The sequence below is a fragment of the Dreissena polymorpha genome, chromosome 12 (genome assembly GCF_020536995.1).
Source record: "Dreissena polymorpha isolate Duluth1 chromosome 12, UMN_Dpol_1.0, whole genome shotgun sequence".
NCBI lineage: Eukaryota > Metazoa > Mollusca > Bivalvia > Myida > Dreissenidae > Dreissena > Dreissena polymorpha.
The window spans coordinates 12370485-12387532 of record NC_068366.1 but is presented as its reverse complement, the minus strand read 5'-3'; the positions used below and the strand labels follow the sequence as shown (position 1 = coordinate 12387532).

Below are 17048 nucleotides of genomic sequence, written 5' to 3'. Positions count from 1 at the left end.
ATAAATAGAACTTGTCTTTTTATGTCCCCCAGTCTATACTGGGGGACATATTGTTTTTGCCCTGTCTGTTTGTTGGTTTGTTTGCGTCAAACTGTAACAATGGCCATAACTTTTGCAATATAGAAGATGATTTGATAGTTGGCATGCATCTGTACCTCATAAAACTGCACATTTTGAGTGGTAAAAGGTGAAGATCCAGGTCATTCTTCAAGGTCAAAGGTCTAATAAATATGAGGAACATAGTGTTTCACAAACACATCGTGTTACGATTATAATTCATCCTTAAAGAACAGTACGTTTAGGAATGTTCGTAAAGCTTAGAAATTGCTGACGTTGCTTACCGCGACTAAAGCAATATTGGTTGGATGTGCTTTGCCTTAAGCTATTATATAAAATTATTCAGATTATCAAAATATTATATAATCAAACAATATATCGAGGTAGAACAAAATATTGAAAAAAAAAACATACCTCGTTTCATGTTATTTAAATACGCAATATTGTTGCCTTTGTATTCAGAAACTTGTTTTTGTTTTATTACTTTAAAAAATGTTGAGACATTAATTCATTTATTCCCTGCTGACTTGAATTAAATCAAACATACAGGTTTATGACGATTACCTTTACATATATATTTATCCGACTCAAATGAAGTAATACTTGAATGGTTCAAATACATGCTGTCTTTCGATACCGAGATAAATTCACAATGTTACAGATTGTGGAAGACCAAATGAACCAGTCCATGGCTGGGTGAATATCTCGAATGGAACAGGTGTAGGAAACACGGCAACATTCTACTGTGATATAGGCTACACTGTAAAAGGAAACAATAAAACAACATGTCTTAACAACAACACCTGGGACCGTCCGACACCAGAGTGCAAAGTCAACGGTAAGGAACAACTACACATTTAGTGATTCTGCATAAGCACGCAACATATTCATGTGTTCAAAACAACTTGAAACATTTGAAACATTTACATTGCTTATGCTACGGATTGCAGCATTACACAAATGACAAAACACTTTGTAAGTTGAGAATTTTATCATATCGAAATGTGTCATATCTGCGTAATTAATAAGGTGACATAAGTCAGCTGATTGAGGTAAAAACCTTCACGCAAAAGTGTAAACTTCAACATATAAGAAAAGCATGTAAGTACACAGTTAAATAGTAATTATACAATATATTTATTAATTTCCATTTAGCAAATAGTTTATGTAATCACTTATAATGAAAAAGGTGCGTGCTGAATACGATATCATCGAAGGTATTTTGTTCCACATTTCCTAGATTGTGGGAACCTGGCGCAACCGCATCACGGACATGTGGATACCTCTAACGGAACAACATATCTGTCCGTCGCCGTGTACTCATGCAACGTTGGCTACACATTGTCTTGCAATGTATCCCGTCTTTGTTACGCAAACAAGACATGGAGTGACCAACCACCGATATGCACATTAAACAGTATGTGACATGTTTTGTATTAGTTACGTACGGCTTATAATAAATCACTTTTTAAGGGATTTGTTTTTCTTTACATGAAATAAGCGATTTTATTATCTCTCATATATGTCTTAATATATTAATATATATTAGGTTATAACGTTTAGTATTTGGTTTCATTGTAAACATACCTTTTAAACACTTCATTATATTAATTTAGATATTCAATTCCATCTTTTTGGACATATATTTCCTGCTAGCTAATCAGTCATAAAGTGGCATTCTTGGCAGATTGTAAAGATCCGAACCCCATCTCAGATGGTAACTACACCCTTTTGAACGGCACAACGACCTACGAGTCGACAGTACGATATTCGTGTGACGCAGGGTATACACTGTACGGTACCGACATTAGACGTTGTCTTGCTAACAGTAGCTGGACACCACTTGATGTCAACTGTACAATTAAAGGTATCGGTGTACTTCAATAAACGAGCGCGATTGTTTAAGATGTATCATTCAGTCAACACAAGGTAGACACTGAATAAAAGCAACATCAAACGTCGACATAATTCTATGAACATGCGTATTAAACAGTTATTTATTTATTGTTAAGTATACATTGTACATATAAGTGGAAACTGTTTCATATTCGATTATGTGTCGTCCCGGTTACTTTTACAGATTTCATTGCCATGCGCTACTCGGTCTTAACACTTAATAATTATGCAAAAGAGTGAATATCCAAAAAGAGTCCTGATTATTACCGATTTATAAAAATCTTTAATTCAAAATGAACAAAATGACGTCACGAGCGGATTATTAAAACAATATGCGGATCTTTTAAAAACGCAACGGCTAGTGTTTTTTGCAGTCGCCTGTTATTTCGAACGATTTTATTATAAATATAAATGACTTTCATAATATTGTAAAGTAGAAGTCATGTACATGTTTTCTCTCCATTTACAAAAATGCTATTTCCTTATACTGTTTCATATTTATGAGATAGATGTTGTTCATTTGTTTTCGAGTCTTCTTATATATTATTTAATTTACATATTAAATGTTGACGTATATCACTAGTTGTTATGCCAAAGTATTCCGTCGTTGAACATATTAAGTAATTGTCATCCTTACGCTTCTGTGTTGAAAATTTTGTAAGGGTTATTCTGCATTTTCCGCATTTTTCAACGTTAATGTTGGGTATAATCCGTTGCATTTTCGCATAATAGCCAGTAACACACTATGTTTTATTTATCCGTTTTAAATAAGATCTGATCATATCGGCCCGATCCGATTTCCTAGATCTGAAAAGAATCCTATCGACAAAGAACAACTGATCAAAATGTCCACGCTCAGTCTAAGTAAACGGTGATATATAAAATTAAGCAACATATACACATATTTGAAAATAATTTCTTTCAAAGAAGCACATAGTTTGAAAAATTGTTGTATCGAATACAACCGAAACTGTTGATTAGGTCAATCACACTTCTTAAGATTTAAAATGAGTCATCAAACAAAATATTATAAGCAGGGCGCTTACCTCTATAATAACTTTTATGATAACTAATAACAATACAATAAAGCGCTATGCTGTTTCATTTTCTATTTGTCCATCCAATAATCTGAATTTAATGTAGACGACAGTATATTTTTGAAAACATTTGTATCGAATGTTAACCATTCTTACAACAAACACGATTTACTCTCTGGTCATATCGATTTATGTAATTGTTATTAAATTTTCAAATTATGCTTGAACAACACACACTCCGAAATATATTTTGGATTCTTTAACTGCTAATTTAATCAACTTATTTATATTACTTTACTGTTCAAAAACAACAAAAAACGTCAGAATTGGTACCCCGAACATGCAGTCTACCTTAAAATCGTGTGTTTCATCACATAGATTGCGTTATCCGAGATGTTATTAATTGCACATTCAGAAGAATGGACATAAAAGTGTGGAACACTGGTTAGTGAAGTAACAAAATATGAAAATGTGTATTTTATACAATAACATAGAGCTGGGTCGAACGTCTTTAATTGACCCTAGCTGTATAACGCGTCTCGGCGCAAAAGCTCTTGGACGATAATATCGGCAGTGCGCTTGTTATAGACGTCCGGCCCAGATTTGTCGTAGATTGCTGACTAATTATATAATATAACTTATATGATATGCCTCTCTGTTAATGATGTAAACTTTGTATAAGCACCTTGAATTGCAGATTGTTTTGATAAAGTTTCGCCCGAGTTCGCGAATGTAACTTTCTGGAACGGAACAGTGTACGAGTCCATAGCAACTGTAAAATGTAAAGAAGGATACAGAATATTCGGTCGTAACGATAACTTGTTAACAGCGGAAAACATAACGTGCACTGCCTACGGGAACTGGTCTAAATATGCTGGTTGTGAAAAGAAAGGTATTTAAACATGTCTTTATTTCTTTCAATTATTGATTGCTTTAAAATAAGGCGATTTGGTCAATGCTTGCAAACAAAGTGATAGTGCACGCATATAGTCATATATAAACCGGTATTTTAGATGTCAGAACACAAAAGTTCATTTATTTAATGTCAAACGATGTTGTTATTGTGAACAAGTGTTATTGACGAAGAGCTGCATATGTGTTAGTCAAAATATACTACTTTCGACTTGAATTTACGTAGGATACTTCGTTTATAGTTTACTCGTTTTGAATACATATACATATGTTCGTGCAGGCATTTTGTTATTGTTATTTTATTATTATTTCGCGCGAATGTGTGCGAGTTATACATGACTTTCACATTTTATTATAGACTGTGGTAAAAAAGAGTCATACGATAACGCTTCTGTGCTCTGGACAAATGAGACACGGTATGAGTCTTCGGTAACTGTTCAGTGCGAAGAAGGATATCGAATAAACGGTAGTCATGACAATAACGTAACCGATGAAGAGATAAAATGCCAGGCGAATGGTTATTGGTCGAAACCACAAGGATGTATCAAAAAAGGTAATGATGGTCGTATAATTATTACCATGATAATTTATAATATAAATATAGTGCATAGTAATGGTATTATAAATATTTAATAATAAGAATACTTTTTATTATTATTAATATTAATATTATTATTATTATTGTTATTATTTTTATTATTATTATTATTATTATTATTTTTATTATTATTATTATTATTATTGACATTATTATTATGTTTTAATTATGAGTATGAGTTTAAGTTTGTATTTATTATTATTTATTTTATTATTATTCTTATTATTGTTATTATTATATTATTATTATTATTATCATTATTATTTTTATCATCATCATTATTATATGTATTCGATATAGTTCAATCCAGTCAGTGTGTGTCTGTCTCTTAGAATGTCCAACGGATATCGATGTTAATCACGGTAATGTGACATATTATGGGCGTCTGTACCGTGACACTGCCTCTATAAGATGCTCCCGGGGCTATAGAATTAACGGCACGGAAGGCAACAACATCGTAAATCAAACTGTGAAGTGTCAGTCTACGGGCACATGGCAACTTCCAAGTGGTTGTGTACGAAAAGGTATGTTTGCATCATGAATAACTTACGTCAAGTACGTATTACTTACACTATAATCATTATAAATTGTGTTAGTTTTTTAATGTTGCATACGTTTTCAGTAACCATTGTTTTTGTTTACTTGTACATGTAAAACCGAACTCCGCATTCACATCACTATCATACGAATACGAAGTTTCGTTTTGAAAGTAATATTTCTTACCATCAAGTACAAGCTGTAAAATTTACTAAACATATTTTACCATGACCATTCCGTTAGAAAGTTACGGTTTTTAATTCCGTATGAATAATATACATGGTTTACAATTCGCTAAGAGCTATTCAATGTCGTTGTGGAAGTAAGAATTTATGTTATTGAAAGAGTGTTCAATTCCAGATTGTTTAGACAAAGAACAACCCGCTTATGCGAGTGTTAATTACTTGAACGGTACTCTTTACGAAGCAATAGCAATTAGCACATGTCGAGAGGGTTACCGTACCACAGGAAGTAACACGAATGGCAATGTATCGGAGGAAATACAGTGTCTGGATACGGGATTATGGTCTCAAGCATCAGGGTGTGAACGAAAAGGTTCTTAAACATATGATTTTTTTTTGAAACGGTTTTGTTCCATTGTGTGTGACTATCGTAAAAATAAAACTTATTATGCAATTCAAATGAACAGTTATTAAATATAAATATCCACACGGCTGCCTTTTATACATTGGTGTTTATGATTTCATGTGTTTTACCTTGTTTCTAAATGAATGGCTTTTGATCTCTTGCTTAAGTACAGGACTTCTAAGTTATGTGTTTATTGATTTATTATTGATATAACTGTACTTTTACTTTGTTTCTATTTGAAATTGTATCACAAATTCATCAAGCATAGGCAGTCAATTTTGACTTAACAAGTTTTACCCTCAATGCGTTTGGTATAATTTTTATTTATAAAAAAATCTGCATGGTAACAATAGCGTTAGCTTATTTACAGGCACTCTTTAGTGATAATTTTGAAATACCCTAACTAAAAAGAAGAATCGTCTTTAGAACAAATATGCGTTACATATTTATTATGTGTATAATTATGTTATATTATAGACTGCGGATCAGCTGTAACCGTACACAACGCCCATGTTAGCATCCAACCATCTGGAAATACTTTATACGAGGCCCATGCGACTGTTACATGCCTTACCGGGTATCGGCTCTTCGGACTTCATGACAATCATCAAGTTGATGAACAAATCCAGTGTCTCTCAAATGGATCCTGGCAACTTTCATTTGGCTGTGAACGGAAAGGTGAAACACTTTGAAACGCGCTTACAATTTGTTCCGTAAAAACATGCGGTTAATGTACATATGTGAGTAGGTATAGTCAAAGTAATACAAATTCTGAAATCATATTCTCACTTCTTTAAGATCTTAGTTATATTATTTAATATCTTCTAAGGTTAATAATGACTTAAAAATGACAAAATACAAACGCTTCATTACATAAGTAATCTTGCTTTGAATAACAAGTATGCATTTATTTCAATTTTTAGAATCATATGTTATCATATTATATGTTTCAATGTGTATTGTTATATAAAAATAACTTTATCTTAAAGATTGTGGAAATGAGTTGAACCCAAGAAATGCCAACGTGACGTTTCCGAGCGGCACAACGTATCAGTCAACTGCCACAGTGCAATGTATTGACGGATACCGTATACAGGGCCAAAACGACAACAATAAAACGGTCGAACACATTCCATGCACTGATGGCGGCCATTGGGACGTGCCACATGGATGCGAAAGAAAAGGTATAACGAAGCGAAAGCACACTATGATATCAAATATAACGTAAGCTTCTAACACTTTATTGAAAACAGGATCACGCCGAAAAACCTTTAGTTTACTTTTAGTGTTGTTTTTTACTTGTTCGTATTAATATGCTTAATGAATTGACGGTTATTTATTAGCCATGTATAACTAACCAAGATTTAAACTGATTATTAGATTAACATTCGATACGTGTTCTAGAATGTACTTATCATTAGATTCGACTTATTTTACTGTTTATGTCTTTAAGGGTCTATTCTTGCACACATAAACATTGTTGTTGCCGCATGTCATACCTACACATGTATTAATAATAATAATAATAATTCCTCACCGTTCTTTTGATACTTACTTAAGATCCCAAAACTGAACATGCATTATCCTTCAGACTGTGGAAAACCTCATGACATCAACAACGGAAAAGTTACGCGTGGATCTTGGACGTTTGAGAGCACTGTAAACTATACGTGTAACAATGGCTACCACACCGTTGACGTAACCACTCTGAAGTGTAACAGCAGTGGTCTGTGGAATAATAATCCACCAAACTGCACTGGTAATTGTTTAACAAACATCGCTTGTTGATAATGTATTAGGATAATTTGTATAAATAGCATGTGTTGTCGCATTTGAGAATTTTGACATTTATGATTAATAGCCATTTATAATATTCTCGTGTGTTGCAAGCTGAATTTTGAGGTTATACTTATTATATTAGGTAAGCCATTAAGTGTCATCATTCGAAGTCTTATTAAGGGTTTATTGATTTGTAAAAAAAACTAAATGTTTTCTTTCATGTGCACGCGTTAATTAATATAATAAATTAAAAGCTTGCACATTAAATTTGTTTTAAATAACAAATCCAGCGTATTTACTGTCATATTATTTGTGGAATAGTTTGTGCTTTCATTTAAGCATCACTTCGTTATCGAGTAAAAGAAGAAGAAGTAGTAGTACAAGTTTAAGATTAAAATTGGTATTCACATTTTGTTCAAAATTGTGTACAGTATGACTTCATTTGTACCTATGTACATAGATATAGATGAATGCCAGAAGCGCGATCAAAACGACTGTCACTACTACTCCAACTGCACGAACACACAGGGCAGCTACACGTGCAAGTGCATCGAGGGTTATGATGATCAAGAAGGGAACAGAGGTCGAAAGTGTGAAGGTGAGATCAATTGACATATTTTCAGATGTATCAATATCATAAAGTCATACTCGACTGACCATTCATATTTATTCTTTGATAATAAATTTGGAGTATCGTTTTAATTTTAGATACCTTATTTAGTTTTAAAAGGTTATACTTATTTACCGCATATCTTGAACGTACTTAATATCCAAATAAAACAATAAGTCTTGTTATTTTAGAAATAAGTATGGCCTTTCATTAAAAACCTATCAGCATTATGGTATGTTTGGTTATAACTTTGAAAACATAATGCACCCTGTCTCGTTGACAAAAAACAACCAGTTCGAGTCTTGGCTGAGGCAAACGCTGTTTCCTTTTTTAAGCTTTCTATTCCACTACCGATTTATATCAATGTGCAATATCTATAACGCTGGGTTATGTGGTATGTATTACATCAATACATTACTATAGATCACAACGAATGCGAAGACCCTCCGAATACCCAGTGCAGCTTCTGGTTCAACAAAACGCGCGCATGCGTGAACTTGCAGGGTGGCTATATTTGCATTTGCAACAAGGGATGGAACGGCACGAAATGTGATAATGGTATTGGCGAATTGTGTTCATGATTTAACTATCTTGTTAGTATTTTAGTAAATGCGAACAAAACGTATACATCTGTATCTGTGAAGCGTATGTGAAAAAGGGTGAGATCAATGTTGTTAAATGTTATTTTAACGTGTTGCCATAACAAGACGGTGTAATGTATGATCGAATAATATTTCCCCCGAATATAAGTCATTTTCATTTAAGAAATCATTTTCATTACAACACAAAGTTACATATTTTTCTGTTTCTTAATCTACACATTTCACAAACTGTTTCACATCAAAGACTAACAGAGTATATTGTCATTTAACATTAATAATTAATGTATTATTTGCAGATATTAATGAATGTTTAGAACCACACCCATGTGGTAAACATGCTCACTGTACAAACCTAATGGGAAGTTATAACTGTTCATGCCCGCCTCAATTCCCGCAGGGTAACGCTTTCCTTGGCTGTTTCGGTAAGCATCAGATATCGTTTTAAAGATGTTATGAAACTAATTGATTCCTATTTATTCTTCGTCGATTAGTTTTGTTTTAGATTAAAACTGTAGACTCAATATATGCTGTTCATTTTAACTTCATTGGTCACACACTTGTATTCAATCGGATATATTTAACTGTATTTTAATTTAACTTTTTAAAATCTATTGTATATTCTACTTGCTTATACATGTATATACCTTGCTTATTAAGTCGCTTTGAGGTTATGTATTTGAAGATGTTCATTGGTCGACTAATGAACACAATATATCATTTCAATCGAATATCCGTTCATGTTGATTCTCATTGTTTTAGAGCCTGTAATCATTTCATTTGAGACCAATGGTACAAGATTCAATGGTGACAACGAAATCTTAGATACATTTCAAATACCAAACAGGTTTCCGTACTTTGGAACATACTACACGTTATTCAGGGTAGTGTATCCATTTTTGTTATAAAATTCCAATGGTATGAACGTTACATATTAGACAAATGGAAGCAAAGCCTTACCGATATTAAACAATGTTAAATTACAAGTTTGTATCTTAATATTCTTCTTGAACTGGTGTCGCATCCTATCGTATTTATACATCGTGTGTATTCATCAAATGCTAGTATTGAATTTAAATTAATACCATGTAAAAGAAGTGTACCGACCCTTTCTGGATGACGCTCGCACATTGTGCTTTATCTAAATTGATCAATGTTTCAAACAAAAACGTTGTGTGTTCCAGCCAAGCATGGATGGATTCCTCGCTCTCGACTTCCAGCCACTTTACAATCAATATGGGGGCGAAACTCCCAGCGAATGGACAGCTGCTATTCAGAAGCATATCGTCATTGCCCCGCTATGGACTAACATTGACAGCCGAAATATATCAAATGGTGGTCTTTGGATTCACGTGTTGACTGACAAAGACAAGTCTGACGTGGTGAAAATCCAGGACCTCATTCGCCAATACACCAACCAGACTGAGTTTAATGTCAGTGTGGCCCTGGTCGCCACGTGGAAACACGTTACTATTCACTCGCCTTACGAACCCGGATATGAACTCGTCACTCATCAGGTTAATTACAAATAATGTTTTAATCGATATTTTTTACATTTATGAATGACCTAACTGTGCCCATAACACCAGTACACCAGTTTCTGCTCGCTTTTTGTTATAACTTATCATTTGACGTTTTTCGAATTATAAGTCATTTAACACTGAACATAATCAGACAGAAATTAGTGTACTTTCGTTTAAAAAGAAAACACAATTAAACATTTAAGTTAATTACAGTTCGTTCGAAGATGCAAGTGTAATGTTTTTTTACTGAAAAAAATGCATGGTTTATTTTCAGCACATCCACTTCTATGTATATATGAATTTTGCTATTGTATTTACAGAACCTTTCCATGCAAGTCATATTAGTTACAGATGGTATGTACACGTACATTATGTTCAACTACGACAGAGAACAATTCAGCATAAGACCACTAACGGAAGTACCTGTTGCAAGTGGTTTCACGCATTTGGACTATTCCGCATCCGTTCTGTCAACAAGAAACAACTTTACAAATCTAAATAAGGAATCAAACGTTTACCCGGGTAATTTATGAGACCACTTCAATATTCGGAGAATGAATATTATCATGAAGAGTGTTTATATTGTAATCTGATCAGACTAAATACAGATATAAACAGCTCGCAACTTCAGGAAACTTGTAAGGATTTTATAGCAATACTACAGTTTAAAAAAATGATATTAAATCTTCAATATAACCTTTATTTTTTGTTACAAAAACAAATACAAGTGCGCTTAAGTTATTGACTAAATAGGCTATGGTTTCGGATAGAAATATGATATATGGTAACGTTTGGAAAAGGCCGTCTGGTTTTATTCAATAGTTAATTACTCAGTAAGTTTGTTATCATCATTTTAAAGTTATAATTTGATAAAAGTGTCTTTTGCATAGGATTCCCGGGCCGATGGCTGTATAACGTTACAACTATAACCGCCTCAATGTGGAATGAGACCAGATGTTTGCAGTTTGTGAAGGAAAATAACCGCACATTAAAGAGCTGGATAACAGAACAGCTTGTGTATGCATTACCATGCCCCTGCCAAGAGGTGCTTATGTTAGAGGTATGACATTCAATAGTGTGTTAGCTCTAATTTGTGTATGATTTCAGCTTCATTCAAGAATTACATATTAACTATTATTGATAATTTATTTCGTACAATTAACTATATTTATTCAATTACTAGGTTTAAGTGAAGTGTGTTTATATACAGTAACAAATAGAAGAGCATTACTTATAGGCCATTTTCTCCTTTGTATGCTATTTTTAAATAGGATTGCCTGTATGAAAGACCTACTACAAGCATATGTTTATCCATTTGTGCTAAGTGTCATAATATCCACGAACTTCATTATTTAGTATTTCGTTCATTTAGCTTATAAACATAGACCACGGGGCAGATATAAACTGGTGGCCGTATTCATCCTTTGTATTGTTATATGTTTTAGGATTACACGTTTACTCGGAAAGATGAGATATTACCTGGTATTGGAACCAAGTTCACCCACACGACATGCTACGAGTCCTGGTTCTTCAGCGCCTACGGGATCAAACAGAGATGCTGCTACATGTTAGTTAACATTTTTAATTTAAGTAAAATTATATTAGGAATTTGTTTAATTCAGGCGACATCCGTGTGTTCATATTGTGTTGTGTGTCTTGTGTTTCAATTGTTCAATCCGTGTTTTTAACTGTTACTTTGAAAATAACGTGTTTTCAGGTTCAGCAAACTACAGTCTCAGTATCCGGGGGCTGTAGCAGCGGAGTTTGAGAACACCACCATTGCATCACTCCTCCAGGAAGGCTACTACCAGTGCTGCTCTCCTGAGGGCAGCCAGAAATACTGTCACTTGTACCAGCAGATCAATCCGCCTGATGACTGCTCCAGATACACGATCAGCGATGAGATACCACTGGAGGACAAGAAAGACACTCCACAAATTAAAGACGTGTCGGTGGATGTGGAGAAATTAGCAACGAATCCTCGAAATCGGGTCGTGAGAAATGTACAAAGTGATGGTGAGCAGAGAAAATCCATATCAAATGTTGACAGTATTAATAACGTGTCCATGTTTATGACTATGTACAGAAATCTGAAAAAGATGTTTGGGTTCGGATAAAAAAATATGATTTTTCCCGAAGGTAATCATATAACTTGACATGAATTGACGTATTGCATAATTTGTGTGCAGTAGCGTGTAAGTTTGAAGAAATGTATGTGGTGATTTTTTCCAGTCATAAACATTATTGTTTCCATACATATAGAACATGTTGCAGTGTTAGTGTAGTGTGTGTATTGTGTGATGATGATACCAGTATTAACATCGTGTGTTGACATATTAATCAGAAAAGGTTGTAATATATACACATTATTTTCAATTTTAAAACGTCTTCTCCCTTTATTGAATTCAATACTTAGTGCTCGATTGTGCCGCGTATTGTTTCATTTAGTAATAAACTAAAGATCGGGCGAAATGAACACACTAATGTTTATAATGAAGTGTGTAAGTGTAAGGGTATTTATAATTATCTGCCCCTCATTAAGAGCCTGTCACGTACACATTGTACAAATCGCTCATCAATTGCTGCTTTAATTCATTTAAGGTTTTATGGTATTTACATTCTTAACGGCAAGACTTTCGATGTCATTTGTGTTATCAAGTTGCTTTTAATGCGTTGTATCAAAATAGTTACATTAATCCCTACTTGTATACCTTAATTAAATAAACATACTCGTCATATGAAACCTTCTATAATTGTGATTACATAAAACGTACACGTTATTGAACTTAGCAATAAAATATTCATGTATGTTAGAATTCATCATTTTGTATTATTGATTAAACCGACGTGATTGTTTTACCTTTCTTTTTTCTAAAAATAATAAATCTGCCTTGGCTATTCTCTAGCAATTGACAATTATATTCACGTCAGACAGAGCAACAAAATGGCAATCAGTTGTGCAGCCTGAAAAAGTAACTACCACTGACCTATGAAACTCTTAACATATTATGTCCTCAAATATGTGAAAAATACAACAATAACACCATATCCGACGATTGCACATTTTCATTATAGTAAACTTATATTAATCTAAGCACGCTGACGTACGATTTACAAAAAGAACACTAACTACACAAACCTAAAATATATCCAAAGCAACTTTCGTCATGGCCCATTTAGTACTACGATAACAACATATTTTACAGCGCAAAACTAGCATCAAAATGTCACACCTTTCTGGCAATTCACACCATGGCATACACCAAACGTACATTATCAATGTAATTTGAAGAAAATAAGGAAACAGAGTACTCGATAGGTTATTAATCATAAATTGTTATTCACGAATAGTCGTCTACTTGGATGGAAAATATATGATCATATATGTTTATTGATGCCTAACACAGCTTCTTGACGCCAACAATCTTGATTGTATTGATAAATATGAAAATTGGAATATTGCGATAAGAAACAAAATGGAAATTATATTTTTAAAAGTAAAGTGTTTCTTCTTGATTTAAGCATGTTTTGAAATGGACGTATTAAAGATACCTGAGAACGAACACCGAGAGCAGAGAATGAGGCTTAAACAGGGAACATCTCAAATTCGTCTAAGTGTATACAATACACCGAGTTATTTTGACAAGTTAAACTTCTGAAGACTCGTAACGGTTAAGAACGAGACTTTTAAAGAATAATCATTTCGTCGACCAACCAGCTCGGCACAAACTTGAAATGTCAGAGATAGCATCCGTCTCGGATGTTGCCACACTCAATTCTAGCATCTGTAGCTTTGTATTTCAGCAATCAATTATTCTATACATATCCTTTGTTAAAAAATAATATTATTCCGACGTATGACAAAACGGCGACCATTCGCGCCGTTCCATCTCAATGATTATCTACATATGAACTTACCATATCGTAGATGTTGTATCTCAATTAAATACAATCCTTAAGAGGGAAGCTCCGCACCTACTTGTGCCACCTTGCCTTCATGCACTTCGTAAACCAAGCTTTACTTGGGAAAATTGCCGTTTAAATTTCATTCTATCCAAAAAATCATCTTGCACTTGTGACAACTGCATTAAGTTACGTTTAAAAGTGACTGATGTTTTACATAACAAATTTGTTTAATATTGTTAATATGTTGAAATTGAAAATGTCCGATTGTGTCTGAGTTTTCCCCGGTGATTTTTAAAAAGCAATATCATTTGTAAGCAAACATGTACAATACGTATTTATTTTATATTGAAAAATGCAGAAATGCAACCGATTGAAATGACAAAAATACACTAACTTTATATAGGACCATATTCAGAAACTGACGTTAATCAGGAGATGACTGAGAAAGAAACACACGATACGTAAGACACGTCCTACTGAAGCAAAAGAGCATATACATTTAAAACAAGATCAACGCGAACTCCAATGTATATGTATTTTGCTTTCAAAAACAGGCACGAAGATCTCGCGCATTTGCGATGTATACATAGGACGCTAAAGTGTATTTTAATTCTTTCTCATCAGAATTTTAAATAAAGATATTAATATAATTGATTGACCACGGAAATAAAGTTGCGCCAAGACTGTCGCCAATTTCATCTTATTAAATACATTTTATACAGTAAAATTGATAACCAGTACATTGTATTGTAATCTACAGCTGACCTAAAGAAAGTTCAGGACAGGATATTTTACTTGCTTAAACACAGAGAGAAATGCTCGTAAATAAGATCACTGAATACAACTTTAGAATTGGATGTTTGTGTATATTGGTGTATAATTTGACACGGTGTTGTTATACGCATGGTTTGTTTAAGTCAGGAGAGTATATAAGAATGGCGAGCTCGATTCCTATTGGGGGGTGGGGGCATCGGAAGTCTCTGGTCTTGGGATGCATTGCAACCCATGGCGTATGAACATTATAAATAGAAGATATGGGTAGAATGTGCAGACAGGAACGTTGTCATGTTTTCGGAATGCGTATTACTCGCATTTCTTGTACCCTTGCATGTCATCTAAATCGATATGCATTTCACGTAGGTTCTGCAATACCTCAAACTGTGTCGCATCTAAATGCCATTCTTATTGTGAACCCATCAACTGTTGAAATAAAGACACGCCGAACGTGTAAAATTGACAACCGACGGCTTAACGTTCGGGCGATGTCTCCTTAATAATATAATGCTTAAGAAATAAAGACACGCCGAACGTGTAAAATTGACAACCGACGGCTTAACGTTCGGGCGATGTCTCCTTAATAATATAATGCTTAAGTTAAACTTAACGTTGGTCGGATAAGGACATTTAGTTTGCAAGACAATATCAAATAATATAACAATCATAGATACAAAACATCTTTTAGGTAAAGATGCATGTTGCATGTTGGCATTCCTGCGAACGGAAGACAAAAGCGGCTTGTGAATGTGTACATTTATTCTGCAACTTTTTATATCAGAGAAACCTTGATAATATATGTTGCATACATTTAACTCAAAATAGTAAGTTGGCTTTTAGAGATTTTTTAAATGAATATTCATTCAAATGGAACACACTTTAGTTTATAAAGGTTATGACATACGAAAATACTGTCTGTCGACTGCATTTAATTGGCAATGTTTAAAAGACAGCTCTGCAATCTTAATCAAAACCATGACCAGATCTCGTTACTCAGAGAGTTTGTGGTGAATAGTCTAAGATAAGATAACACGAATCAATTTCACCGATGACAATGTGACAATTGTGTTATGGCGAGTGTCAAGACGACAACGATGTCAGCATTTCTAGTCGCGATATACATAGGGGTTTTCTGTAGCGCATCATCTAATGCAGAGAATAACGGTAATTTTTTAGATCTTACATTTTCCGTAATCAGCTTTTGTCAAAAATATTCTTAAGTAAGTTTACTTATTTAATACATTGAGCCAGTACAAAAACAGTTAAGAATGAACATAAGCATGTCAGTCGCCATGGATATTGGTCTAAACATAATTAGTTTTGGTTTATTTACTATTTTACCTAAAATGAAAGAAACATTAATAATTTAAACGATAAATGCAATTAAAAAGAAGAATATATTTTTCTTGCTATAAAACGCAATCATTGTGACACCGACGAATTGCTTCTTCATGTTGTATTAACGGTGGAATTTATTTTTCAAAAGGATATTTTATAATAATGTAAATCACTTGCTTTAAACTAAGCTTTCTATTAATGCTGATAATGCAGAACATATTAACATATCTATATTATACGGAATACAGTAAGGCCATCGAGGTTACGCATTAAATTCCAGAGGGCGACAATGCGATTGTGCGATAGTACGATGGCGGCAATGCGATAGTACGATGGCGCAAATGCGATAATACGATGACGACAGTATGACAACGCGATAGTACGATGGCGACAATGAGATAGTACGATGGCGACATTGCGACAACGCGATAGTACGATGGCGACAATGCGATAGTTATATCGTAATGTGGCCATCGTATCATCGCATTGTCGCAATCATACGATCGCATTGTCGCCATCGTACTATCTCGTTGTCGTACTTTCTTCATCATATTATCGCATTGTCGCCATCGTGCTATCGCGCTGTCGCCATCGTATCGTCGCACTGTCGTCATCGTATTATCGCAATATCGCATTGTCGCATTGTCGCTATCGTACTATCGCACTGTCGCCATCGTATTGTCGCACTGTCGTCATCGTATTATCGCAATATCGCATTTTCGCATTGCCGCCATCGTACTTTCGCACTGTCGCCATCGCATTATCGCACTGTCGCCATCGTATTGTCGCATTGTCGCCATCGGACTATCGCGTTGTCGCATTGTCGCCATCGTATTTTCGCAGTGTCGCCATCGTTTTATCGCTTTGTCGCAATCGTACTATCGAATTGTCGCT

The 17048-nt window shown here is 34.2% G+C and overlaps 2 protein-coding genes across 24 annotated transcripts in view; both read left to right on the top strand.

Annotated features, from left to right (window-relative positions):
• Positions 1 to 12520, top strand: part of LOC127853909 (sushi, von Willebrand factor type A, EGF and pentraxin domain-containing protein 1-like) — a 28625-nt gene extending 16105 nt beyond the window's left edge. Inside the window, exons 8-26 of the mRNA XM_052388711.1 lie at positions 719 to 895; positions 1298 to 1474; positions 1745 to 1924; positions 3688 to 3882; positions 4261 to 4455; positions 4833 to 5024; positions 5398 to 5592; positions 6103 to 6303; positions 6615 to 6809; positions 7217 to 7384; positions 7865 to 8002; positions 8438 to 8572; positions 8913 to 9038; positions 9376 to 9497; positions 9798 to 10130; positions 10457 to 10658; positions 11027 to 11196; positions 11582 to 11703; positions 11854 to 12520. Of these exons, the coding sequence (XP_052244671.1) occupies positions 719 to 895; positions 1298 to 1474; positions 1745 to 1924; positions 3688 to 3882; positions 4261 to 4455; positions 4833 to 5024; positions 5398 to 5592; positions 6103 to 6303; positions 6615 to 6809; positions 7217 to 7384; positions 7865 to 8002; positions 8438 to 8572; positions 8913 to 9038; positions 9376 to 9497; positions 9798 to 10130; positions 10457 to 10658; positions 11027 to 11196; positions 11582 to 11703; positions 11854 to 12253 (3623 nt within the window). The 3' untranslated portion in view covers positions 12254 to 12520. The remainder of the gene's footprint in view (positions 1 to 718; positions 896 to 1297; positions 1475 to 1744; positions 1925 to 3687; positions 3883 to 4260; positions 4456 to 4832; positions 5025 to 5397; positions 5593 to 6102; positions 6304 to 6614; positions 6810 to 7216; positions 7385 to 7864; positions 8003 to 8437; positions 8573 to 8912; positions 9039 to 9375; positions 9498 to 9797; positions 10131 to 10456; positions 10659 to 11026; positions 11197 to 11581; positions 11704 to 11853) is intronic.
• A 3311-nt stretch (positions 12521 to 15831) lies between these two features.
• The window catches only part of LOC127853540 (sushi, von Willebrand factor type A, EGF and pentraxin domain-containing protein 1-like), a 46822-nt gene continuing 45605 nt past the window's right edge, over positions 15832 to 17048 (top strand). For 22 of the 23 annotated variants that reach the window (XM_052388113.1, XM_052388120.1, XM_052388114.1 and 19 more), the window contains exon 1: positions 15832 to 15980. In XM_052388113.1, the coding sequence (XP_052244073.1) occupies positions 15887 to 15980 (94 nt within the window). In that variant the 5' untranslated portion in view covers positions 15832 to 15886. The remainder of the gene's footprint in view (positions 15981 to 17048) is intronic. The other variant, XM_052388098.1, reaches the window with a different exon arrangement.